The following is a 25625-nucleotide window of genomic DNA, read 5'->3' on the forward strand; positions in this document are numbered from 1 at the left end:
ATGGCCCCCAATATTTATTTTCTTTTTTTTATATATCACCGGTTTTTCAATACCTGACGTTTTTTATACTCTCTCTCTCTCTCTCTCTCTCTCTCTCTCTCTCTCTCTCTCTGGTGCTAATGGGAGGCCTCTACTGACCCCCATCCCCCCTCTTTCCCTCCACTCTATCCTCCATCTCTCCACTCCTCACTTCTCTCCTCCCTCCACCTCTCATCCTTCCCTCCTTCTCACCCTTCACTCTTCTGGCTGCTCTTCCACCCCTCCTCCTCCTCCTCCTCCTCCTCCTCCTCCCTCTTCCCCTTCTCGTGTTGAGGCAATATTGATCCTTCCTAATTTTCTCCGTTTCACTTCCATTATTTCCTGATCTTCCACGACATAAAATCTCTTTTCTCTCTCTCTCTCTCTCTCTCTCAAGCGGGGTTAAGGTCACCAAACGCGTGGGTCGAGCATTACATGAAGGTCACTTGAACAGCCGTGCGCGCGGCGGGGCGAGGTCAAGGGGCGCACAAGGTCACGGGGTCAGAAGGTCAGGCGTCAGAGGTCACCGGCCGCCGTGACGTAACGAGTTCCCTCACAGGAAGGCCAGAGGGGCAGCCGCGTGAGTGTGGGTCCTGGGCACGTCCTCCGCCGCGCCCTGAGGACCCTGAGGACCCCTGAGGACCCCGGGGCACCGCTGGGCTGCCTTCCCTCCCCCACGTCCCCCGTGGCCCTCACACTCCGGCCCCCATCCCCCACCTGCGCCCCCCGCCCACCCTGGCGCCCTCCCCCACACACGGAGCCAGACGCCAGCCGCGCGGTGCGAGACATGGCGTGAATGAGGAAGACAGCGGCGGCCGGCGCGGGCGAGGGCGAGGAGCGGGCAGGCTGGGCGCGGCGTCGGGCTGGCGGAGGGCGGGGCGGGCGGCTCGGCCGGCCAGGAACTAGTGCGCCAGCGGGCCGCGGGGCCAGGCGGCGGCGGGTGATGGTGGTGGTGGTGGTGCGGGTCTTGTGATGCTGAGACGGTGGCGCCCCGCCAGCAGGTAACCCGCGGCACCCCAGGTGATGGTGAGGGCGTGGGGGGGGCAGGATGCATCGCCCCGCCCAGCCGCCATGCCGGGCGCCGCGGTTCACGCCGCGGTGACTCTCGCGCCCCGGACATGAACTGATCAGTGTGTTGCCGGAGGACGCGTGGGTGTGAGGGCCCCCAGGCACGGGCCCCAGGGACACCCCCCGGCCGCCCCCAGGGGCCCCGGACCTGCTCGCCCACGCCGGTTGGGCGGCCCAGGGGCGGGGGGCGGCCATGAACGGAAGGATCGTGCACCAGGAGGAAGTGGTGCGCGTGCACGTGGCCTCCACCACCACCACCACCACGGCCGCCTGCAGCAGCTCGTCCAACAGCGCCCCGCCGCCGCGCCGCGCCCTGCTGGTGGACCAGCGCGGCAGCCGCATCAAAGGACCGCTACAGAATGAGTCTGGTGGAGAGTTCACCTTCGAGCTGATCGAGAACTACCCGAGTTTGGGGCTGTCGGCGGTGGACGACGGCTCCGGCACCATCATCAACTGGCGGGGGGCGATGGGCCAGCCCCGAATCCACCGCTCGTCGGGGCGGCGGGACAAGGACTTCCTGGACCATGAGACCATCCCGTCGCCCCGGACGCGCGCCACCGTCCTCGATCCCTACCTGCCCACCTTCCAGCACCTGCTCTGTGACTACGAGCTCGTTACTTCCTCTCTTCACCTTAAGAACTACCCCGTGTGTGAGAATGATCTCTTCGACGTCAACAGTAAGTGTGCACGTGAGTGCTGTGTGTTCACCCCCAGGGGAAGGGGGAAGCACTGTGATCTGCTGCTCCAGCGACGTCACCAGTCACGGGAGTGGCCAGTCCTGCAGGTGAGTAACTCCTCTGGAAAGACGCCACGCCCCGCCCCGTGTTCTTCGGACGCCCCAAGAACAGGACAGCGTAAGTCTTTGTGTTTCTTGTGTTGCCTTCACAATGGCGTGTGGCCCACCGGTCACTCTGCCCCAATGTGTTGCCGACCTACGCCACCCTCACTGGACCACATCTACACCACTTGTAAGGGAGGTCCGTCTCAGACTACCTTCAACAGCGCACAGTCCTTCAGGCTTGCCTCTCATATTTTCATTTGTAGAGTGACGTGGCCGGCAGGACCTTTTTATAGGTGCTCAACAAGCCCTCAACCCCTGTGTTCACGGCGGGGTAGGGGGAGCGCCAGGTCACTTGGTATTCAGAGGGACCAGCCTTGGCACGTTGTTGTCTCGCCCTAGTTTGGTGCATCAAAGATTCACTTCTTCGTCCCCACCTCGGCACGCAGGCTCCCGCAGCCAGTCTCGCGGCTTAACACCTTCCTCTTCTCCCACAGTGTCGGTGCCGCCTCCTGATGGAGCTGTGGAAGAGGACCGCGGGAGGACGGAGACTCGAGGGCCGCTGCCGCCGGGGCCACAGATCACCGACCACCAGGCCAGGGCGGCGCTGCTGGCCCACGTGGCGGACCGCTGCTGCTGGGGCTCGGGGGCCGCTAAGAAGATGGCCATCGCCAAGATAAACTACGACTCCGCCTTCCACGTGAGTCCCCGATCCCGGACCTCACCACCCCTGCCCCCTACCCTACCTTTACTTCGCCTCCTCTCTTCTTGCATTTCCCAGGCCTGACCATCACTCCCAGGCCTATCTACCCCTCCCCTTTCCTCTCTTCTATCCTCTCCTTTCTTCTCCTCTTCGCTAATGAGTTCCAAGTCTCTTTTCCACTTTCTCTCCTCTGCTGTCTGCTCCCCTACCCTCCCTTCTCTAATCCTGTCTCCTGTCCACCTCGCAACTTCACTCACCGTTGTCTTCTTGGCCCATACAAGTTCTGGCATCGCTTAGTAGGTGAAGCAGCCTTTTCTCGAAACCTTATCATTAAAGTTAGCTGCTATACGTCCCTTGGTAAACACTCTAAAACTTCCTCTTCCTTCCCCTTCGTCCCTTCTCTTCTGATTAACTTGGAGATACCTTGTTTAAACTTTCATTATGTCTTCTCCTCCCTATTCTCCTCCTTATTAACTTTCCCATCTTTGTTTCTTCCGTATATCTTCGTCCTACGTATAACATTCCTCCTCATCTTCCTCTTCTCCCCTCCACGTTTTCTCCCTCGGCTGTTTTCTCCGCACATCCTTCTCCTCGTCCTTCGGCCAAACTTTTCCCTCCTCTGTTATCTTCGCCTCTCCCGCCCGCCCTTCCCGGCACGTCTCTCCTCCAGCCACTCTTCCTTCCTCACTGTTTACCCCCACCTCCTCCTCCTCCTTTCCCAAGTCCTCCCTTTTCACCGACCATTCATTGCCACGTTCAATTTACAGTGAGAATTTCCATAAACTTTCACAAATACGATCTCTTCAAGTGTAGGAAGATTTTCAGATCCGTACAAACGTTGCCTGAGCACTCAAAACTTGCGCCAGAAACACAAAAAACGTTCTTGGAGACGCAAACAACTTAGACACAACCAAACGTTCCAGAAACCAATCGATAATTCTTAGGGACATTCACAGACGTTTTAAGAATCATCCAAGTTCATTCCCACACAAACAATCGTCAGAAAGGCGATTAAACCCTGCAAGATAGACAAAAACGTTGCGAGTAACATTTATAATCTTCTCCAAGACACAAACGTTCAAGAAAACACAAAAAGCTCATAGAAATACAATAGAGCTTTCTTAAAAATGAAAAACGTTCTTAGACGATACAAAAGTTCTCTTCCACTTCCTCCTCCTCCTACTCATCCTCATCATCATCCTCTTCCTTCTCTTCCTCTTCCCATTCCTCTTCCCCTTCCTCTTCCTCTTCCTCCTCATCCTCACCCTTATCATCCTCCTCTTCCCCTTCCTCCTCCTCTTCTTCCTGCTCCTCTTCCTCTTCTTCCTCCTCCCCCTGATGAGGTCTCTATGGTTGCCGACTCGGGCGCAATTAATGACTAAGTCTGCCTTGCTTAAAACTTAAATTCCTGACGCTGGAATCTCGGGAATGATGCAGAAGATGGAACAGGGAGGGAGGGAAAGAGGGGGAGAGGGAGGGAGGGATGGGAGAGGATGAATCAAGGTGAATACGCGGAAGTGAAACGGGGTGAGAGAGAGAGAGAGAGAGAGAGAGAGAGAGAGAGAGAGAGAGAGAGAGAGAGAGAGAGAGAGAGAGAGAGAGAGAGAGAGAGAGAGAATAAGTGATAATATAAAAAAAAAGGAACAATGAAACGTAATCCACATCTCACAACGTATCATTTCTGGTATTAATTCACTCTCATTAATTTCCTGAACTTCCCATTACGTTTATTTATTCCTGATTATCTTTCATTTTCACTCTATTTCATTATCCGTAAACACCAGGTAGGCAACACAACAAGCTTCCAAAAAACCGTGTTCTCATTTCAACCCCCCCAAAATGAGTGATCCGTGTGACTACCCTTCCGCGCCCTCGCTCATTAAACGATCCAGTAATTTGATCGATAGCTACGTGGTTTGAGCGATACATTATGCCGCATCAGGGTTAGTGTGTGAGGGGGAGAGGATGGGGCAAGGGTATGGCATCGCTTATGGTAACACTGCTTCCGTCACGGCCATCAACCTCATTGTTTTGGTTTGGCAACACTGGTCACTCGAGACAGCTAATGAGTGATGATGATGATGATGGGAGTAATAATAATAATAATAATAATAATAATAATAATAATAATAACTTTAGGAAGAGTAAGATTGTGAAGTATACTCAAACTCATTTACAGAACTTGTTGACCTCATCTTCCTCTTCCTTGTAGTATAACCAGAGGGTGTTGGGGGTGGCGCGGCCCGACCATGAAGCATTCCAGCGGGTACGAGACTAACAGGTGAATGAAAACAGGTGTGAAGTTCCGTAGAGTTCCTTTGAGCCGTTGAGTCCAGGGTTGTCATGTACCAGAGGGGGTTCGGTGGTAGCGCGGCCAGACCATGACAGATTCCAGCGGCCACTATAAAAGGCTTCCTCTCCCCGGGATGGTCTGGCTCCTCTCCGATAAAAAGTGACGGAGTAAAATTAATGACACGGCCATCTTCAAAACAAAATTCTGCCCAGTATGGCGGACGAGGCGTGTTCTTTGGGATACACTCTTTTAAGTCTGTGTGTTTAGTGGTCTTGTGTTGTCCTTGGGGGAGGTTTAAGCTTTATGAGTGTTCTAGTTATTGTTTTCACCGTTATTTTTTTCTATTATTACAATCCGCTTGCTACTCTGCTTTCTCAGTTTTTCTTTCTCATTTTTCTCATTCTTGTTTTTCTTTTTCCTTGTCCTTGTTCGTCTTCATGTTGTTCTTCTTTCTCCTCTTCTTCTATTGCTACCACCACCACCACCACTTCTTCTTCTTCTTCTTCTTCTTCTTCTTCTTCTTCTTCTTCGTCTCGTATATTTATGTGGCCTATTTTTCCTCTTCCTTCTCCTCCTCCTCCTCCTCCTCCTCCTTCACCTCCTCCAACATTCTCTTTCATCACAGCAAACTTAACACAATCCACTTTTATATGAACATTCAAAACAAAACCACTCCGCGCCTTCGACAGGAGAATGGAAGCAAACCGGCCGGCCCACCTTCCTTCCCTATTCCTTCCTGTTACCTCTCCTCCTAACCCTTTCCTTCCCCTCCTTCCCCTTCCTCCGCCCAGCCCTATCCTTCTCCTCCCTCCCCTTCCTCCTCCCAACCCTTGCCTTCCCCTCCTTCCCCTTCCTCCTCCCAATCCTTGCTTTCCCCTCCTTCCCCTCCCTCCTCCAAGCCCTATCCTTCTCCTCCCTCCCCTTCCTCCTCCCAATCCTTGCCTTCCCCTCCTTCCCCTTCCTCCTCCTAACCCTAGCATTCCCCTTCCTCCCTTTCCTCCTTCCAACACTATCCTTCCCCTCCTTCCTCCTCCTCCTCCTCCCCTCTTCCTGCAGTCGGGCGCCTCGAGGGCATATCACCCATAAAATTGGGCATAAAACCAAATTTGTCAAGTCATGGCTGAGAAGCACTAAAAGGGAAGGGAAGGGAAGGGGGAGGAGAGGAGGAGGAAGGGAAGGAGGGGAGAGAGAGGAAGGGGGGGAAGAAGAGAAGGAGGACGGGGGGGAAACATTACCAAAACACATGAACTCAGCACTCTGACGTCAGCCCATGGTCAGCAGCTGTTTGGGGGGGAGGGGAGGGGAGGGGGAAGGGAGGGAGGGGGGTTGTTAAAGGGGTGGAAGGATAATAGGAGAGGGACGAAGAAGGGGAGATGACAGGGAAGGAGGAATGAAGGGATGGTTAAGGGAAGGGAAATTTGTTGGGAAGGGAAGGGAAGGGAAGGAAAGGGAAGGGAAGGGAAGGGAAGGGGAGGGGAAGGGAAGGGAAGGGAAGGGAAGGAAGGGGAAAGGAGAAAAAGGGAAATGGATGTGAAAGGGCAGGTGGAATGAAGGGAGGATTGAAGGGAGGGGAGGTGATGGAAGGGGAAGGAAGGGGAGGAAAGATGAGGGGGTAAGGGGAAAAGGGGAGAGGGGGAGAGGAAAAAAGGAAAAAGAGGATGTTTGAAGGAAAGAAATATAAAGAGGTGGACAAAGGGAGAGAAAAAAAAAATAAGAGAAATAAAAAATAAAAAAAATAAAAGGAAAACAAGCAAAAAGAAAACCAGGAAAACCAACACACACACACACACACACACACACACACACACACACACACACACACACACACACACCTGGCCACAATTTCCCGGTGCTTCGGAACACGCGCGCCGCCACTCGATGGGCGCGGGGAGGCGTGGGCGCGGCGGGCAGGTGGCGTGCGTCGGGAGGACACGCCTGCACGACACTGGTGGAGGAGGAGGAGGAGGAGGAGGAGGAGGAGGAGGAAGGAGACTCAGGATACGAACTTTATCTTTTAACGGATACCTAAAATGAGAAGCAAAGAGTAAAGAAGAAAATGATGAAGGAGGAGACGGGAAGGGTAGGTGATAAAAGTCTAAGGGTAAGGGGGAGAGAAGGTAGAAAGGGAAGAAAAGGGTAAAGAGAAGAAAATCACAGAAGAGGATGGGAAAAGGAGAAGGGGCAAAAAGGTACGAAGAAGGGAAAGGGGAGAAGAGAGAAGGAGGAGGAGGAGGAGAAAGGGGCAAACGAGGGAGTAAAAACGAGAGGGAAGGAGACGCAAAGGGAAGGGATAAAGAAGAGCAGAAGGGGGAGGAAAAAGAGGAAAGGGGAAGAGGATACAGAAGCAGAAGCAGAAGGGGAAGAAAAGAGGAAAAGAGGAAAACACAAAAAGGGAAGAATTAGAAAAGGAGAAATAAAGGAGAAAGAAAGGGAAGAAGGACACAGGAGAAGGGCAGAAGGGGAAGCAGAAGGGGAAAAAGAGAAAGAGGAGAAGGACACAGAAGAAGGGGAAGTAGAAGGGGAAGTAGTAAGGTAAAATGGGAGGACATAGACAATGGGAAAGGGGGGAAGAAAAAGGGAGAGGGAAGAGATCACAGAAGGAAAAGGAAAGGAAAGGGAGGACATAGAAGGGAAAAGGGGAAGAAAAAAAAGGGAGAAGGGAGAGAAAGGGAAGAAAAGGGAGAACACAGGAGGGAAAATGTGAAGAAATAGGAAGAGGGAAGAGAATACAGAAGGAAAAGGGGAGGAAAGGGAGGACATAGAAGAGCAAAAGAGAAACAAAAAAGGGAGAAGGGAGAAGAAAGGGAAGGAAAGGGAGGACATAAAAGGGCAAAAGGGAAGAAAAAAAGGGAGAAGGGAGAGAAAGGGAAGGAAAGGGAGGACATAGAAGGAAAAAGGGGAAGTAAAAAGGGAGAAGAGAGAGAAAGGGAAGGAAAGGGAGGACATAAAAGGGCAGAAGGGAAGAAAAAAAAGAGAGAAGGGAGAGAAAGGGAAGGAAAGGGAGGACATAGAAGGCCAAAGGGGGAGAAAAAGGAGAAGGGAAAAAGGAGGAAAAAAAGGGAGAAGGGAGAGGAGAGAAAGGGAAGGAAAGGGAGGACAAAGAAGGGCAAAAGGGGAAGAAAGGGAGGACATAGAAGGGAAAAAGGGAAGCAAAAAAGGGAGAAGGGAGAAGAAAGGGAAGGAAAGGGTCGAAGGCGCAAGCAGGGATGTCAGGAACGCGTGACCAATACAATGAGGGGAGGGCAGAAAGGGACCGTCAGCACACTCAGCACTCGGGAGCCTGTGCTTAGTGCTGACGTGGGCTGGCGACCTTCCTCTTCCCCTCACCCATACTCCTCCTCCTTCTCCTCCTCCTCCTCCTCCTCGTACCTGTGTTGCAAGATCAAGTGGAGAAGAGGAGGAGGAGAGAGAGAGAGGGGGGGGAAGTCCAGGTGATGTAATAAATACCTAAGTTCCCCTTCATCTGTTTCTCTTTTTTTTATACGTTTTCTTTTTTGGTTACTTTTTTTTAAGGGTGATGCTATTGTTTTAGGAAGGTTAAGTGCCTGTGTGTGTGTGTGTGTGTGTGTGTGTGTGTGTGTGTGTGTGTGTGTGTGTGTAAACGTAATATTGCGTGCGTAAGGAGTACCGAAGTAGGTCCCTCCTCCTCCTCCTCCTCCTCCTTCTCCTCCTTTTCTTCCTACCTCTGTTATAAGCACCTCTCTCCCTTTAATTCCTTTCCTCCCTTTCTTCCTTCCTTCTCGCTTCTTTTCTCTTTCTTTCCCTTCATTTCTTTCCCCTCCATTCGCTTATTTCTTTCATCCTCATCGTCTTCATCATCTATAGTTCATCTTTTCAATTTGCTTTTCATTTTTTCCTTCCTTCATTCCTTTCTGCATCTTTATTTTCTATTCCTTTCACTTTCCTCTTTTATTTTCCTTCCCTTTATTCTTCTTTCCTCTTTTCTTCCGTTCTTCTTTCACTGCTCAATTCCCTTCTTTACGCCTCTCCCCCTTTTCTTCTGTTCTTCTCTCCTTTCCTCATTCCTTCTTTTTTTCTTCTTTCTTTCCTTGTTCTTTTACTTCTCAAGGTCGTTAGATGTGTTCGAGAGCCAACAGAGTCGTCACAAAATAGAGGTCGTTAATGTCCAAAGAGGTCACCATGGTCGTAACAGTAAGGGTCGTCAGGGTCGCCACAGTCTAAAGGTGGTCAGGGTCGTCGTGGTGTCCCGGGAAGGTCGTCACAAGTGGTCGTGGTGTCCCTCATCCCCCCTAGTCACGTCTGCCACCCCCGCCCTAGGGACCTGACCCACTCAAGAGAAGGAATCTGTGAAAGTCTTCTTCTCTCTCTCTCTCAAGAAGCTAGAATCACAACACTACTTGCATTTCTCCACCCAAACTTACCCAGAGAGAGAGAGAGACTTCTTTGGGGTTCTGGCTCGAGGTTTAGAATCGAATGCCTTTAGTAACCTCACGCGGCGCTACTGGGATTCGAACCTCCTCGCCACGGCTCTTCGCTTCCATGGCTTGACGCTGTAACCCACTAGACCACCGCGCCACCCAAAGGAGAGAGAAAGAAAGGGATAGAAATGAAGGATAGAGGAAAGTGTCTATACAGATGACGTACGGCGAGGAAAAGAAAGAGAAAAGAAGAAAAGGGAAAGGAAGGAAGGGGAAGAAAGGGGAGGAATGTTGAAGAGGTAAGGGAAAAAGGGAGAGGGAAAAGAAAGGGGTAATGAAAAGGGATATAAAGGATGTCTGAAGGAAAGGAGAGTTAGCGAGAAGGTGTCGTAAGGCGAGGGAAGGAAAAGAAAACGGGAAGAAAGTAACGTATGGCGACGGAGAAAACAGAAAACGGGAAGGCGAAAAAAAGAACAGAAAACGGAAAGAGGGTTATTTAAGGCGAGGGGGAAAACGGGAAACGGGAAGAGTAACGTTAAGCAAGGGAGAGAAATGAGAGAAAACGGGAAGAGGATGAGTAAAAGCGAAGGAAAACAACGGAAAACGGGGAAGAGGGGGAGGGAGAGAATGGAAAACGGGAAGAAGATTGACGAAGGGCGAGGAAAAGAAGGGAAAACGGGAAGAGGGTGACTTAAGGAGAAGGGAAAGAACGGAAAACGGTAAGAGGGTGACTTAAAGAGAAGGGAACGAACAGAAAACGGGAAGAGGGTGACGTGAGCCGAGAGAAAGAATGAACAGAGAAATGACATAATGGGAGGCGAGTGGAACGAAAAACGGAAAGTAGGTGAACGTAAGAAAAGGGAAAGAACGGAAAACGGTAAGAGGGTGACTTAAAGAGAAGGGAACGAACAGAAAACGGGAAGAAGGTGACGTGAAGCGAGAGAAAGAATAGGCAACAGAGAAATTATATAATAGGAGACAAGTGGAACGGAAAACGGAAAGAGTGTGAACGTAAGGGAAGGGAGAGAACGGACAGAAGAGAGGAGGGGTGACGTGGACTAATATCAGGGTAACTTCTGCCGTCTTTGAAGTCTAAATTTGCTGAAAGGAGGAGGAGAGAATGAGACCAAGGGGCGCACCTAATCACACCCGCCCACCTCCTCCTCCTCCTCCTCCTCCTCCTCTTCTTCTTATATCTCGTTATTCTTCGTTTTTCTTTTTGTTACTGTTTTGTTTTGTTTTGTTTTCATCTTCATTTCTTTCACTTTTTTTCGATTCCAGTTTTTTTCTGGGTTTTTTTATGGCTCATTTTAATTCTTGTTTTCATATTTTCTTTTGTTTTTATTTTATTTTCTCCTTTATCATTTTCTTTACCGTTTGTCTCCTTTTTTTCTCTTAATCTCCTCCTCCTCCTCCTCGTTTTTCTCCTCTCTTCTTATTCTTCTCCTTCCTCGTCTTTTTTTCTCTTTATTTGTCTTCTTTTACTTCTTATTTGACTACCTTTTCCTCCTCCTCCTCCTCCTTTTATTTTTCTTCTTCTCCTCTTCCTCCTCCTCCTCCTTTTATTTTTCTTCTTCTCCTCTTCCTCCTCCTCCTCCTTTTATTTTTCTTCTTTTCCTCTTCCTCCTCCTCCTCTCCTCATCCCTCTCGATCTCATCCACCAGTGCACAGCCACACCACAACTCTCCTCCTCCTCCTCCCCCTCCTCCTCCTCCTCCTCCTCCTCCTCCTCCTCCGGCACACACACAGGTGGCCGGAATACTGATACGAAAGGCCTCACACGATTCCACGGTAAACAAAGTAAAGGGAAAAAAAGAGAAGGAAGAGGAAAAAAAAGAGGAAAAGAGAGGGAGAAAAGAAAGTTGAGAGAGAGAGAGAGAGAGAGAGAGAGAGAGAGAGAGAGAGAGAGAGAGAGAGAGAGAGTTTGCTAACGTTTTGTGTCATTTCCGTCAACTTTCTTCAACACACTTACGACCAACACACACACACACACACACACACACACACACACACACAGAGGGAACCATATTTTTAAGCTCAAACATATACATTCGTGCCAATTCTCTCTCTCTCTCTCTCTCTCTCTCTCTCTCTCTCTCTCTCTCTCTCTCTCTCTCTCTCTAACACCTGGACGGCTACCAAAACAGAGTCATTTGATAGCGTTTGACTTACTCTCTCCCTCACACCTGCTTTTATCTACACGGAAATATATCGCTTAATATTTCCTTCGCTCCAGCCCGTATCTTCGCTAAGTGCCGGCCGCGAGCTATTTCGTGGACGGCCTTATGTGTGTGTGTGTCTGTGTGTTTGCTTGTGTGTGTCGTGGAGGCGAAATGGACGGCGGTGTTTGGCAGGAGCGGTGTGGGAGATGGGCAAAGGGTTCGTGTGTTACGGGGGCAATAGCGGAGGCTGGGATGGGAAGGGATGGGAGGGGAGGGGAAGGGAAGTGATGGTAAGGGAAGGGAAGGGAGGAGAGAGGATGGTAAGGGGAAAGATGGGAAGGGGTGGTAAGGGAAGGGGAAGGGAAGGGAGGGGAGGGTCAGGGGTTAGAATGGGAAGGGGAGGGCAGGGAACGGAGAGAAGGGGAGGGGAAGGGAGGGAAGGGATGGTAAGGGAAGGGGAGGGACGGAATGTGTACTATAGCCCGTTGCTGTGTGTCCTAGTGTTGTGATGTTCTCTCTCTCTCTCTCTCTCTCTCTCTCTCTCTCTCTCTCTCTCTCTCTCTCTCTCTCTCTCTCTCTCTCTCTCTCTCTCTCTCCTTTACCTTTTTAACTTTCCCTTCTATTCCTCGTTATCCTCAACTAACTCTCCTTCCTTCACTAACAACCCTTCCTCTTCATGATCATCCTCCCCTCTTCTCTCCTCTTTAATAATCTTCACTCTAAATCATCGCTATCTGACTCACGAATCTTATGGTACAGTTCAGGAAGCAACTCAAGGGCAGAAATAAAGAAAAAAAGCCCGCTAATCACTGCTCCCGTAGAGAAAGTAGAACGTAATACCAAGTGGTTAAAAGAGGCTACTATCGTGTTATCGTAAGAGAGGTATTGCTGTATCGTACCTCTTGTTTCCCTCTTAACATACCTAGTGATCGTTTACCGCAGTAGATGTCAGCAACTTTACCAGATTATCGTACGCATAACATTGCATTTTCCGGTTTCTGGCCCGTAAATATTGCAAAAAAGACCATCAATAATTACCGATTTTAACACTAATTATAAATGCGTATCGTTATCTTTGTGGGTGCGATAGTTTGTGGTCAGAAATCGGCAAAAACAATACGCCAAGTACGACAATCTGGTAGCGTTGGGTGTCAGGGGACTGTCTACTCGTACTAAGGAAGAGAGAGTATGCCAGGTAGGTGAGCCAGGTGTCAAAAAATTACCGATCCCATAGTCACTGCGTCCCTTTATCATCACATACACAAAGGGGCTATCACACTGGGCAAATTTTCCGTGGATCTTCAGTCAAACCACGATTTCCGCTGGCGTGGTTCTCATATATCCGTGGTTTTCTGACGGGTCCACGATCTTCCAAAGCTACGGTAGATTTCACCAATGGACGACGGTATTACTCACCATTATCAGCTGCAGCAATAACAAGAAACAAATGAGAACCACGCTAGCGGAAATCGTGGTTTGACTGAAGATCCACGGAAAATTTGCCCAGTGTAATAACCCATTAACACCTTCCTTCCCTCCTCTTGACATATTTCCCACTCCTTCTCCTCTATTCCCTCCCTCTCTTCCTCCTTCCTTCTATCATTCATGTCTATACGTTCCTTGCTTGTTATGAGTGGTTTACACGTTCACGGTGAAGGTGACTTGACCGACACCTCTCCACCGAAATTGACCTTGGCCACTCTTTACTTTTGTCTATTATGGAAGTGGTGAGTAGCGGGCTTTTTCTTTTTTCTACACTCTTTTTGTTGCCCTTGAGCCGTCTCCTGTGTTGTGAATAAAATAACTTTCACCAGGCTCATAAAAGTAACCATGGAAATACTAACACAACCCCAACGAAAGAAAGTCTTATCAAATGTGGGAGTGTAAGCTTCGAGGAGTTTGAGATATGGGCCAAGGTCTCACCACTGCCTTCCTTTCCCTAGCTACTGTCTTTCCTTTCCGTCTATTGCAACACCTTTCCCCTCCCCTTCGTCAGTTTCCCGTCTACAGTAACACCTTTTCCCTCCCCCTTCGTCAGTTTCCCATCTATATTAACTTTTCCCCTTCCCGTTCGTCAGTTTCCCATCTATAGCAACACCTTTCCCCTTCCTCTGCGTCAGTTTCCCGTCTACAGTAATACCTTTTCCCTTTTCGTCAGTATGAGCTTCAAACGTTTACGGAGAAGCGGGAAACCTCCTGGGCGTTCACCCCTTACGGAGGAGGCGACGTCGATGGCCCCTCCAACGGCCCCGCGCCCCTGCCTTGGGACGTCGAGGCTCACCCTGCCCACATGTTCCACGACGAGGTCAAGGTCATGCAGGTAAGGAGAGGTCACGAGGGGGAGGTTGTCTGCTGTGTGTGTGTGTGTGTGTGTGTGTGTGTGTGAGAGAGAGAGAGAGAGAGAGAGAGAGAGAGAGAGAGAGAATAGGAGGTATATTTTACGTGTATGCAAATGTGAAAACGAAGACGCAGTGGAATACAACGAAAACAAGACCAATTTGAATCATCACACCGAAATAACCCAAATAAACATGACATGAAAACAAGACTGAGAAAATATACCCAATGTAACATCGGGGAGACTATACAAAAATGGCTTTTCAGTAGTTTCAAAAGAGTTGCAAGGAACCGCCAGCCACCTAAACATTTGCAACATTTGAAACATTTATTTATAGCTACAGTTGTATATTAGTTTTCTTTATATGTACATTGTTTTTTTTAACATCTGCAGCTTGCTTATATGAAGCTGAGTAACGATTATTTTCTTATAACTACACACTTTCCAACCTGCCCAATCAAATTCAATAATAGTTTAGTTATCGGGTAAAGAAAATGGTACTCGTTTTTCTTAAGTATTGGAGTCAACAGGCTTCGAGTGCTTCAAATGCATACGAAACATGATCCCTGGCTTCACCGTTCATTCACCGAGTCAGCTGTTTTTAGTCCTGAGCAAATTTTCAGCTAACAAGAGACATAATCAGGTGGCGCTCCATGGTTGCCAAGTCCTGGTGGATACGGCACGTCGGTAAGATAAGGTAAATTTTCAGGCCAAATATACACAACCTCTCATAGTGCTTACTGCCTACAGAACACCATGGAGGTAGAATTGGTGGAGTCGACATCAGCCCAGTTAAGTGAATCCGCCCGAGCTGTCATTTTTACGGCCAGGTGTCAGGTGTTGTCAGGTCAGGCTCCCTCTTAATGAGTTCGGCCAGGCTCGCCCACCCCCATCTCTTGGCCGTAAATTTGACAGTTCGTCGGCTTCACCTCAATGAATTGGATTAGCGGGCCGTGTCAACTCCACCAATTCTACCTCCATGCATAACACTCCCAGCCCAACCAGCTATTCCCCGTATGCCGTATGGAGGGGGAGGGAGCCAGACATCGACAGACACAAGCAAAACAGTGGGAGGGATTGTAGACGTATACATATAAGACACCACTTAGTTCTGGCTTTGTATACGTCACCCCGATGGAGACTGGCTACGTTTTGAAATGATATGGGTGTTGGTAAGTGTCGGAGTGTGTGAGAGAGCGGGTGGAGGTCAGAGATAGCGGGAAGGCAACCGTAAAACCCCATTACCTTTATTTCTGCATACGGAGAGATACTGGTACGGCTGGTGGTGTTGTCTAGCGCAGGTGGCACTATGGTAAGCTGTGTAGAGTTGGCGTGAAGTTGTCAAAGCACTCAAAACAGTATTCGTGGGGGATGGACGGGGAACACTCGGACCCCCTGGAACTCTATCGTTTGAATTGAGGTGTTGGCGGGCCAAACAACGGTACCACTGACAGATTATCGTACTCCACCCATTGTGTGTATCGGTTTCTGGCCAAAATTCTCGCATCGGCACACATAACGATATTCTAATCATACTTATCATCTAAACCGATAATTATAATGTTTTTTTTACGTGTGGAAGGGATAAATCAACGCACTGAAAGCTGGTCTGATTATCATATTTTGTAATCATTATCGCACATCTGGAAACGCTGCCACGCAGGTGCTGCCATCAAGCGGGCACACTCCGAAACACCATCTCTTTTATATTGTCTTCTTACGCCACACACACACACACACACTACTGGACTGACAACAAGACGGTATAGCGGGATTAACTCAACACGAAACACTGTTATAGGGTAACTAAGAGAAACGAAGAGGGGACCAGAAGGAAACCAAGAGAGTATGAGTAACCCAACACACAACACTTAAATAAGGAGCCAAGAGGGAACCAAGAGAGGATCAACACTAACGCAACACAAAAACACGATAAGAGGGAACCAAAGAGGGATCAAGAGGAGACAAAGAAGGGATCGAGAGGGGCTAAGAAGGGAATTAAGAGAACAAGAGTAACATAACGTCACCCACAAAACATTAACACTCATAACAAAGCACAAGAATCAAACTCGTGGAAATTAAGTCGAAGGAAGATCATGGAGAGGGATTTACGAGAGGAGTAACCCAACGCAGACAAAACAACGCACTCATAACACACAAAATCAGACTCGGGTGGCATTTGAGTCATCCGGGCAGCACACAGAGAGGCGTGAAGGAAGGGGACATCACGGTTATGGGGCGCGAAGAAAAATTAGGCACATTAGAGTGACGCGCCTCATTTCCTCCCTCACAGGTCCCCCACACCGCCTCGGTCAAGGAGTGCCACCGCTGTAAAGGCACCGGCTCCCTCCAGTGCTCCGAGTGCCACGGCAAAGGCTGGGTAAGTGCCACTCGTATGCTAATGATAAAAATGCCTATGATAGCTTAATCTCTTCCTCTGTGGGTGACTGGATGAAGGAATATTGACAGGTCGTGTGTCTTGTGTTATAGGTAAAGACGGAAGGATATTGTTGGATTAAGAAAAGTAATCCAACAATATCCTTCCGTTTTTACCTATAACATAAGAAAAACGATCTGTCAATATTCTTGCATTCAGACACCCATAGAGGAAGAGATTAAGCTATCATAGGCATTTTAGTTTTCTTTAGTTTTCAATAAATTACTAATGAATGAAAATCGAGCCAGCTCTTTTACTTCTGTCTGTTCCTTCGTTGCGATATACGGGGGAGCAATTAACAAAATCACGTCGAAGGCTTAGTTTGCTTTGAAAATACCTGAACTCGGTCTCGATACGCGCATGGGAATTGAAGAACTTAATGAACATCTTGCACAGTAGCCTGACCGACCCTGACTAAAGGGGCTATTAAACTGGGCAAATTTTCCGTGGATCTTCAGTCAAACCACGATTTCCGCTGGTGTGGTTCTCATATTTCCGTAGTTTTCTGACGTGTCCACGATCTTCCAAAGCTACGGTAGATTTCACCGAAGGACAACGGTATTACTCACCATCATCATCAGCAGCAGCAGCAATAACAAGAAACAAATGAGAGCTACGCTAGCGGAAATCGTGGTTTGACTGAAGATCCACGGAAAATTTGACCCGTGTAACAACCCCTTAACACCTTCCCTTCATCCACAGACGCGCTGCCTCTCCTGCCACGGCGACGGCTGGTACACTGACTCGTCGGGGTACAAGGAACGCTGCTTCTACTGCCAGTCCTCCACGCATGGCCACGGGCGCCAGGACTGCCTCAAGTGTAACGCCAAGGGTCGCGTCGCCTGCCCTCCCTGCGACAGCTACGGCCAGATTCGCTGCTTCATCCGCCTCACTATTACTTGGTGTGTGTGTGTGTGTGTGAGAGAAAAAAAAAGTTGGGTCCAGAATTATATAAACAACTCTACATGCTCTTCATATTCAATAGTCGTGGAGGAAGAGGATGAGGCAGGAGGAGGAGCTGAAAGAGGAGCTGGAAGAGGAGGAGGAGGAGGAGGACGGGGCAGGAGAAGGAGAAGTAGGAGAAGCATAAAAAAGTAGACTGAGCAGCGAAATTCAGTAACATGAAGAGGAGGAGACAGAGGAGGAAGAAGAGGAAGAGGAGTAGAAGGCCAACTGAGACACGTAGGTAATCTAGAGAGTAACGTTTAGTCATTCCCCGGCAGGAAGGTGAACACGTCGGAGCACATCGTGAGGAAGGGGGCGCTGCCGGAGGCCCTGGTGAAGGAGGTGTCAGGACAGGTGGCTTTCGAGGAGGAGGGTGCCCGCATCCTGCCCCTCACCCAGTTCCCGGACAACACCATCAACCTCGCCTCGGCCCAGCTCGTCAACAACCACAAAAACGCCTTCCTGGATGAGCGGATCTACGCGCAGGTAAGATAAGCCGTGGAGGGGGAATGCGAAAGTGAATCTGAAGGTAAACAATGGCGCAGAGGTAGATTCGTAAGTAAACTAATTGAAGAGTGAAATGAGGCTGTGAAGTTGAATCTGAAAGTAAACAATGGCGCAGAGGTAGATTAGTAGGTAAACTAAGATGGGAAGGTGACTGTGAAGGTGAATTATAGCGAATCTGAAGATGAATTGAGGCAAAAAAAGTGAATTAAAGAGTGAAATAAGGCTGTGAAGTTGAATCTGAAAGTAAACAATGGCACAGAGGTAGATTCGTAGGTAAACTAAGATGGGAAGGTGAATGTGAAGGTGAATTATAGCGAATCTGAAGATGAATTAAGGCAAAGAAAGTGAAATAAGGAGTGAAATGAGACTGTGGAGTTGAATCTGAAAGGGAGATTTGTAAGTAAACGAAGGTGGGAAGGTATATGATAAGGTGAACTTAGGTCAATTTGAAGGTAAATTAAGGCAAAGATAGTAGACAGATTCCTAGGGCAGGCTAAGGCGCAAAGGGTAAAGGCGAGGCAAAGAGCAAAGAGTAGGCTAATGGGCAGAGGATAAAATACAAGTAAATTAAAGCGTGGAGGGTAAATTTAAGTCTAAGCTATAAGTCTAAATACACTCATAATAACTCCTGACAATGACCTCTTTTTTTTGTCTCTCTAAGCTTACATACGCTCATAACTCCTGACCCTGACCTCTCCTTCTGTCTGTATCACCGTTGCCAGATTATCGTACTCTGAGCCGCGTATTTACCGGTTTCTGGCCCATAACTGTTGCCAAGAAGCACCAATAATTAACCATTTAGACGATAACCATATATTAAGGCAGTTACTTGGGTGATGAAAGCAGTTTTTGGGTCGGAAATCGGCAAACAAAAGAGGCAGAGTACAACAATCTCCTGCCGCTGCCCCCTGAGTGACGCCCCTTGGCCCTACCCCTACAGAGGCACCAGGTCCGCATCGTGCCCGTGGCGGAGGTGGAGTACGGCTTCAAGGGCGGGCCGGGCAAGTTCTGGGTGTACGGCTACGAGAACAAGGTGTACTGCCCCGACTACCCCCACACCTGCTGCTGGGGCTGCTGCTGCGTCATGTAGGCCGGTATCTCCTCCTCCTACTCCTACTCCAGCTTCTCCTCCTCCTCCTCTTCAAGACGCGGACCTCCCCTTTCGAGTGGATGCTTATTTGAGGTCCTCCTTCAGCGACTTTCTACATTCCTCGCTACTCCTCGACTTTCACCCCTCCTGAAGGCTCTGAAGGTGCTCCTGTAGTTGCCGCATGAGGACGGCACTGGAGGCTCGGCGGGGGCTTGGCATGATCGGCGGTGCGGTGCGGGCTGGCGCGGGTCCTGGCCAGGTAGAGGGACAGGTAACTTTAGAGGTTGCGTGCACCTGTGGGCCACCGCTGCGCTAACGGTGGTGAAACTCAGGTATTTTTTTAATATGTAACGATACTCTTCCCAGGGTTTCCAGGACTTCGGTGGGAAACGTTGATATTTTCTTCCCGAACAACCCCACCCCCCCACCCTTCCCCATCTCCTGACCTCCCCCCCCCCCCTTCCACAGCTCCCCCACCCCCAGAATATGATGAGGATGCTACTACGAATAACTGCCAGAACTAAAGACCTTTCTCTTCCAAGTCTATTGAGGAATGTGATTGTTTTTGTTACGTGGACTCGCCGCGTGTTAATCCGACGACACAGTAGCTACGTGCAAGGCAAATTGGCTGCCGGGACACTGAACCGACTCGCGAGGGTTTGGTGTGCTTAAAAAGGATGAAATTAATACAAGGAAGCTTCGATCGGCCAACCATCCATGTCCTACCACCACCACCACCACCACTACTACCACCACTACTACTACTACTACTACTACCACTACTACTGCTACCACCACCATCACCCTTTACACGCCATTCAGTCCTCTACCAACGATACACACCACGCGATATATACACCATCATCACCACCACTGACCCCACCATCACCACAACCTCCACAACACCATCCTTATACATACCCCCTTCACGATACCACCACCATCACCGCCCCCCCCCCCTCCCATCATTACAACCATCATCATCATCAATAACTGACATGGAAGAAGAGGAAAGACATGAGGTGGTTTGTGATTTAGAAGAATTAAAGGAAGTTAAGGAAGTAGTCGTAAAGCGAGGGTAGAAGGATAGAGAGGATACAGATGCACAGTCGTGGTGGTGGTGGTGGTGGTGGCTGTGATGGCCCGTTCAGTTAATCCCACATAAACCTTCTAATTTATGGAAAAAGGACTAAAATCCATAACGCATTACACGAAAACATGATTGATTTACGCTAATATATCAAGAGAACGTTTCAATGCATCAACTCCAGCCCAGTGAAAGGAAGAGATAAGGTTATAAGATACAACGAAAATGTAAAGAACATCAGACCTCTACAGAAGACAAAAGCAATATAGTTCAGCCCACAAATCAAACGTACGAAGAACGAGTCAAGAGAACCCCAAACCCTCCTCGTGCAGGTGCGGCGGGAGTGTTCCGGCGGGACAGGCGCCTCACGCCCTCTGCCCTTCACCTGCTTCTCGGCCTCAACCTGACACTGAATCTACACCGCGTACCGTTTGATAGTCTGGGTCATTATAGGTAATAGGACCGCATACAAATATTTTAAAACCCCGACTGCCTAACGTAACCTAAGGGATAATAACCTGACTTTACCAAAATAGTAACCCAGCCCAAATAAAATAGTAGTTAACTAAACCCACTTAAAATAGAGGAGATTTTTCAAAGTTTGAAGGAGAAGCGATGGAGAAGTCAGGAGTCTGAACTTGTTTCGGAAAGATACGGTCCTGTTATCTAAAATTACCGTATTTTGTACCGCCGATGCCTCTACCGGACGACAGAACTCGTTACAAACAGGCATCGGCCTTGGCGCAGCCCTTCCTGCAAGGTTTCAGAAACACATAACTAGGTAAACCTCACACTCCTGAGGCAGGTATGCACAGGTTCTTCCTCGTGGACTTTCTTCCTCAAACCATAAAACATTGCGTCGAATATCGCCAGTGCACGTTTAATGGTGTATGTCACAGGCATTAACCTTAAGTTGAATCATCCTTAGTTAAACGTAAGTTGTCATTGCGCTGACGGTATTCAACAACCATAAGACACAATTAGAACCGCCGTCGGTGGTAGCTCCCGACACCCCGAGTCCCGGTGACGAGAGGCGAGGCTTAACGGCGATGAGATGCTGTTAAGACGATGACGAGTCGTGACGTGAGACGAGGGAAGGAAGAAACCCATGAAACTGAGCTTCCGGTTAAAGATGAAAGATTTAGGACTTCAAAATAGATATGAGTGGCGACTTTATAAAGATAAAGATTGTATATAAAGGCGTGAGGAGAAAAATATGATTTGGAAGAGTATAATTTTTCGTAGACGGAAAAGCAGACTAAAGACGAAGGGCAGAGTAAGGTTTAGTAGATAATTATAGAGAGAGGAGACGGATCGCTATTGTTATAAGGAAACAGTATAAGCAGCGGCTCCAGCAAAGTGCAGGGGCAGCGCTCGTGTTTCCCGGCGCTGCTCAGCCCAGGCGCGGCGCTCCCCCTCCTCGCGGCGGCCGAGGTCGCTCGCCGAACTCTCCCGGACATTGTTTAGCGGGGTGTTGAGCTAATGACCGACAGCGTGATATTTCATTCTTTTTGGTCAAGGACACACAGTGAATCGGGTCGAATTGTCACGGTAAAAATAATAACAATAATACCCTTCGCCACTCCCAAACTTTGTACATATCCAGAGTTTTTCTGTGAGCTGTTTGTGGACCATAGAATGGGGTATGTTTTAGCAAGCATTGCCATAATTCCAACAAGACCGCAATCAAAAGACAAAATACTATATTAGCTTTAAAACAGATACCAAAGTTATAACCCTAAACAGATTTTTTTTTTCCAATTTAATAAAAGGTTAAAAAAAACTACTAAGCAACGCTTCAATGTTGAGGGTAGCGCTGATGTGTAGCCACGTGTAGTAACTGTCACATCCTCTCACATTGTTTTACCTTAGAGACTAAAGACAAGTTTGGTGTTGTGTTGTAATCCTGTATTTGTAACACTGGCGACGTTCACCCGCCCGTGCGTTCACTTCAGAATACGTTCGCCGTCTGCCCGCCGCTCTAACCAATCAGATGTGCCTCTACCGCCTACCACGCTGTGATTGGTACGGGCGGAGAGGGCGAGGCGGGCAGTTCCTCAGTGGGCGCAGGGCGGCGGGGCCTCAGCTGTGCCCTGGACGAGTGTCGCCAAACAGCGCTGAACACATTTTCAGGTCTGGTCCGCCGCCACACTATACAGAGATTGTAGTGCGTTTGCTGTGTGCCAGAAATTCCAACGTTGACTCTTGAAACAGCAAAAACATGCCACAAGATCGCCAGGCACATGTATTAGATTTTCCGATGTTATTTAAAATCTTTCAGTGCGTTATTCGATCCAATGAGTCGCGTGCTTCGAGTCAGCGATGGAACTTCTTTCGGTCCAAAGTAAAATAGTTATATTTCATTTGAGCATCAAGCCATCCCCTTCCCCAGGCCAGGCGTAGACAGTTCTTGTATACACGACCACCAATAGTTTTGTACATATACCGCTAAACTCTCTCCCAGACCTCTTCCTGCTTCCCCCACAGACTTAGTAAAGGAACGCCGCCTTCATTACCTAAAAAAAATCGCAGTTAATTGTAACTCAGCACTCCCCCGTGTAGGAGTCAAGAATCTGTCTTTTATTTGGTATTTTTGTAAAGAATCAATGGCCTGCCTGGGGATAACATACTCCATTTTCATTTATATATATTTGTAAATCGTGTACATACTCCGCAGGTCATCAAAGTCTCTAAATTACGCGGGAAAAGTTAATCAAGACACTGATACTGGACATGCTGAGTCATTTTTGTAGCGTCGCCCCACCAAGAGTCATCACTGTACATACCCATAACGCTCTGTCCCACACACGTGCATAAGAATTCTGTGTACAAAAAGTTTCATTTGAGTCCCCCTACACACACACACACACACACACACACACACACACACACACACGTACATGCGGTTTTGATATAGACGCTTCGTGCTTCGGTATCATCGTCTCAGCTTCTTTTCTACTCCCGTAACACTGGCTTCCGCGGTGTTGAAAATTTCCCTGTCTTTTTTTTACATAAGTGTATCTGCAAGTGGTACAAAAGCGCTGTTTGTGTAGGATTTAGGTGTTGTACTGTTGGCTTGAGTGTCAGGTAGAGATGAAAAAAGTTGTGTTTTTGTAAATTTTATGCTGGAATACACAAGAGTTTTTTTGTTGTTGCTAAAGACGTTGTAATTTTATTATTGTTGGAAACAGATTATAACAGTATATTCGAGATGTTTATTTCCACCGATTTGCAACTGCTCAGAGGCCATAATAATGTACCGATAGAAAAAATATTTGTACTAGAACACTTCATCTGTATATTTAAAAAGTATCGTTACGCAATACTTCCCCGCAGAAACATAACACTAGTTCATCACTGAAGAAAAACGTTCCCGTAAAATATATTGCCCCTTGTACCTTCCCTTCCCCCCCTGTCCTTCCTTACCGCCTCGAATCCCCTCGGGCGGTGCAAACGCTGTCAGGGGTGAGGGGGCATGAAGGGAAGGGAAACATGGGGCGGCGCTGAAGGAGTAACGTGCTGATAGCCATTCCCCTCCCTCGCCTCCCCTCACCTCACCTCCCCTCACTCACACCTGCTCATCCCACACTGTATCTCGTGATTCATTTCTAGTCATTTCACAAAAGTCACACATTCGAAGTGGTAACGAGGTACAGTCACTTATAAAAGAGATACACTCCCCCAGAGCGAAAAGTCTTGTCATTCGCACCATCCAGTGTTAGTAACCGTGAACCTGAAGTCTGGATGAATCTAAATTGTAAAGTGAAGTTGTGTTAGGGAAAGCAACTCCTCCCAACCGTTGAATATCACTTCCCTTTAACCCAACTCACCTCGTGTCAGGTGCATTGTTGCCAACACTGAATGCTACGAGTTACAAGATCGTTCGCTTGGAGTGGCTAACTTGCTTGTATGGGTGTCTGTACGTATCATTGGACAGTAAAGTGTTTATATATGTGTAATGTATATACCCACTGCGTATACGTGATGGGTTACGTGTAAATTGAAATGTATAACGCAAATTTAATTACGAGTTACCACAGAGGAGAATTTTAAGAGATTTTTATATAAGCCTTAAGAGTTGTGGATTTGTTAGATTACTAAAAAATTGTACACACATTATATCTGATAAAGTTTATGTAAAAAATATATTTTCACAATACACCTGCATCCAACATACCTAATTAGGAGACTATGAACACAGCCGAGCCTTGACCACTTATAAAGCGCACACACACACACACACACACACACCTTGATAGCTTTATAATCTCAGGATGATGAAGAGTTTCTGCAACACATGACGGCCAAATAATAATAATAATAATAATAATAATAATAAGGCTCAGCTGTGCTTCAGACCAAAAGTAATCACACCAATACATTTCATGGAATTTACTTAAGTGTGTACAAACAAAGCTTTCAAGTCTATGGAGTATGAAAAAATAACATTGCCAAAAAAAAAGATGGAAACAATAAAGTAGACACCAACAATAAGATCCCACAAACAAACACTGGTGTCATACAAAATTTAAGTTAAAATTATGATCATGAAATAAGAAGTCCTGATCCTATTGAGTTTTCGTAACTAGCCTAGCATTCTGTGTCGATATCCTCAGACGTTTCCACCTTTCACATCAACTATTTCTAAAGGTCATAAAGGAGATAGATCGGATATTTATGAGGGCTTTTTCACAATCATAGCATAGAAGAAGGGTCATGCTACCACCAGGACCATTAAACTACCCCTGGAAGTGTCTAAAACTAGCCTAGCCTTCTGGGTTAATATATCCTCATACGTTTCCACTTCTCACATCAATTATTTTCTAAGGTCATAAAGGAGATAAATCGTATAATTCTGAGTGCTTTTTCACAATCAAAGCATAAAAGAAGGGTCATGCTACCATCAGGGCCATTAAACCACCCCCTGGAAATGTCTAAAACTCCTACGAAAAGAGTGTCAAATATGTGTTGGTTAGTTTGTTTGCACACACTGAAGAATCCTCCTTCACCAGCCCCTCCCTGACGAAGCAGTAGAAGTCTCAGTTTGTCAGTTCCTACAGTCACACAGGCGCCCATCCCCCCCTCCCCTGCTCTGGGCCAAGGAGCGTCGCCCATGTTCCCTCGACTTCGTTTCTGCTGCGTCACACTCATTGTTTCCCATTTCCACTGAGTTCCACTGTTTGTCAGTCACAGTTATCATCTACAATATTCATGACGAAACCAATAAATGTTGACCATGAGGAGTGTCTTTTATTGTTCTCCCTTTTATTAACTATTACCTATTAACTACATTATACGGGTTATTACGGGCACAGAGCTACCTAAATTTAGGTCTGCGGAAATAATGTGCAGGGTAAATCTCAAGAAGTACACCACTCCACCCCCTCCACCACTCCAGCCCCCCGCCTACCCCCCAAAACAAGCCTGGGGACCTGTGGGGAAACCGGGATTTTTTGGGGGAAGGCAAAATCACTGAAAAATAGGCTTCCAAAATTTCCCTAAAAAAATCCCTAAAATACGGAAAATTCCCTAGTCTCGAAAGTAAGGAAAGTCCCTAACGCATAATTTTGTAATCTAGGTAAATCTTAATAATAATAATAATTCTTTCACGTGCTATATATTACTACGAATATTGGTTACGAGTGGTGCTCCCTAAGATTAACCATGTGCAGATATGAAGGGGCTGGGTTACTATATAGATGGTAGCTCCTAACACATAGAAAAAGGTAACTATATGCATGTTGAAACTCTACTTACCCTGTGGCCGCGGAGTGACGCCATCCCTGCCTTCACGGTGTGGCGGGGTCATCAACTTGCCGC

General features: G+C 47.9%; 1 protein-coding gene across 2 annotated transcripts; it reads left to right on the forward strand.

The window, feature by feature from the left end:
* The first annotated feature begins 1279 nt into the window (after positions 1-1279).
* LOC126994938 (protein SSUH2 homolog) lies at positions 1280-25045 on the forward strand. Of its 2 annotated transcripts, none has more exons than XM_050854209.1 (7): positions 1280-1775; positions 2362-2564; positions 13560-13721; positions 16033-16119; positions 16879-17078; positions 17400-17607; positions 18569-25045. In XM_050854209.1, exons 1-7 carry the CDS (start codon positions 1280-1282, stop codon positions 18716-18718), a joined length of 1506 nt encoding a protein of 501 aa, XP_050710166.1. In that variant the 3' UTR covers positions 18719-25045. The 2 variants fall into 2 exon arrangements, with proteins under 2 accessions (XP_050710166.1, XP_050710171.1); XM_050854214.1 differs by having other exon boundaries at positions 1280-1763.
* The last annotated feature ends 580 nt before the right edge of the window (positions 25046-25625 follow it).

Source organism: Eriocheir sinensis, chromosome 7, assembly GCF_024679095.1.
Source record: "Eriocheir sinensis breed Jianghai 21 chromosome 7, ASM2467909v1, whole genome shotgun sequence".
Lineage (NCBI taxonomy): Eukaryota > Metazoa > Arthropoda > Malacostraca > Decapoda > Varunidae > Eriocheir > Eriocheir sinensis.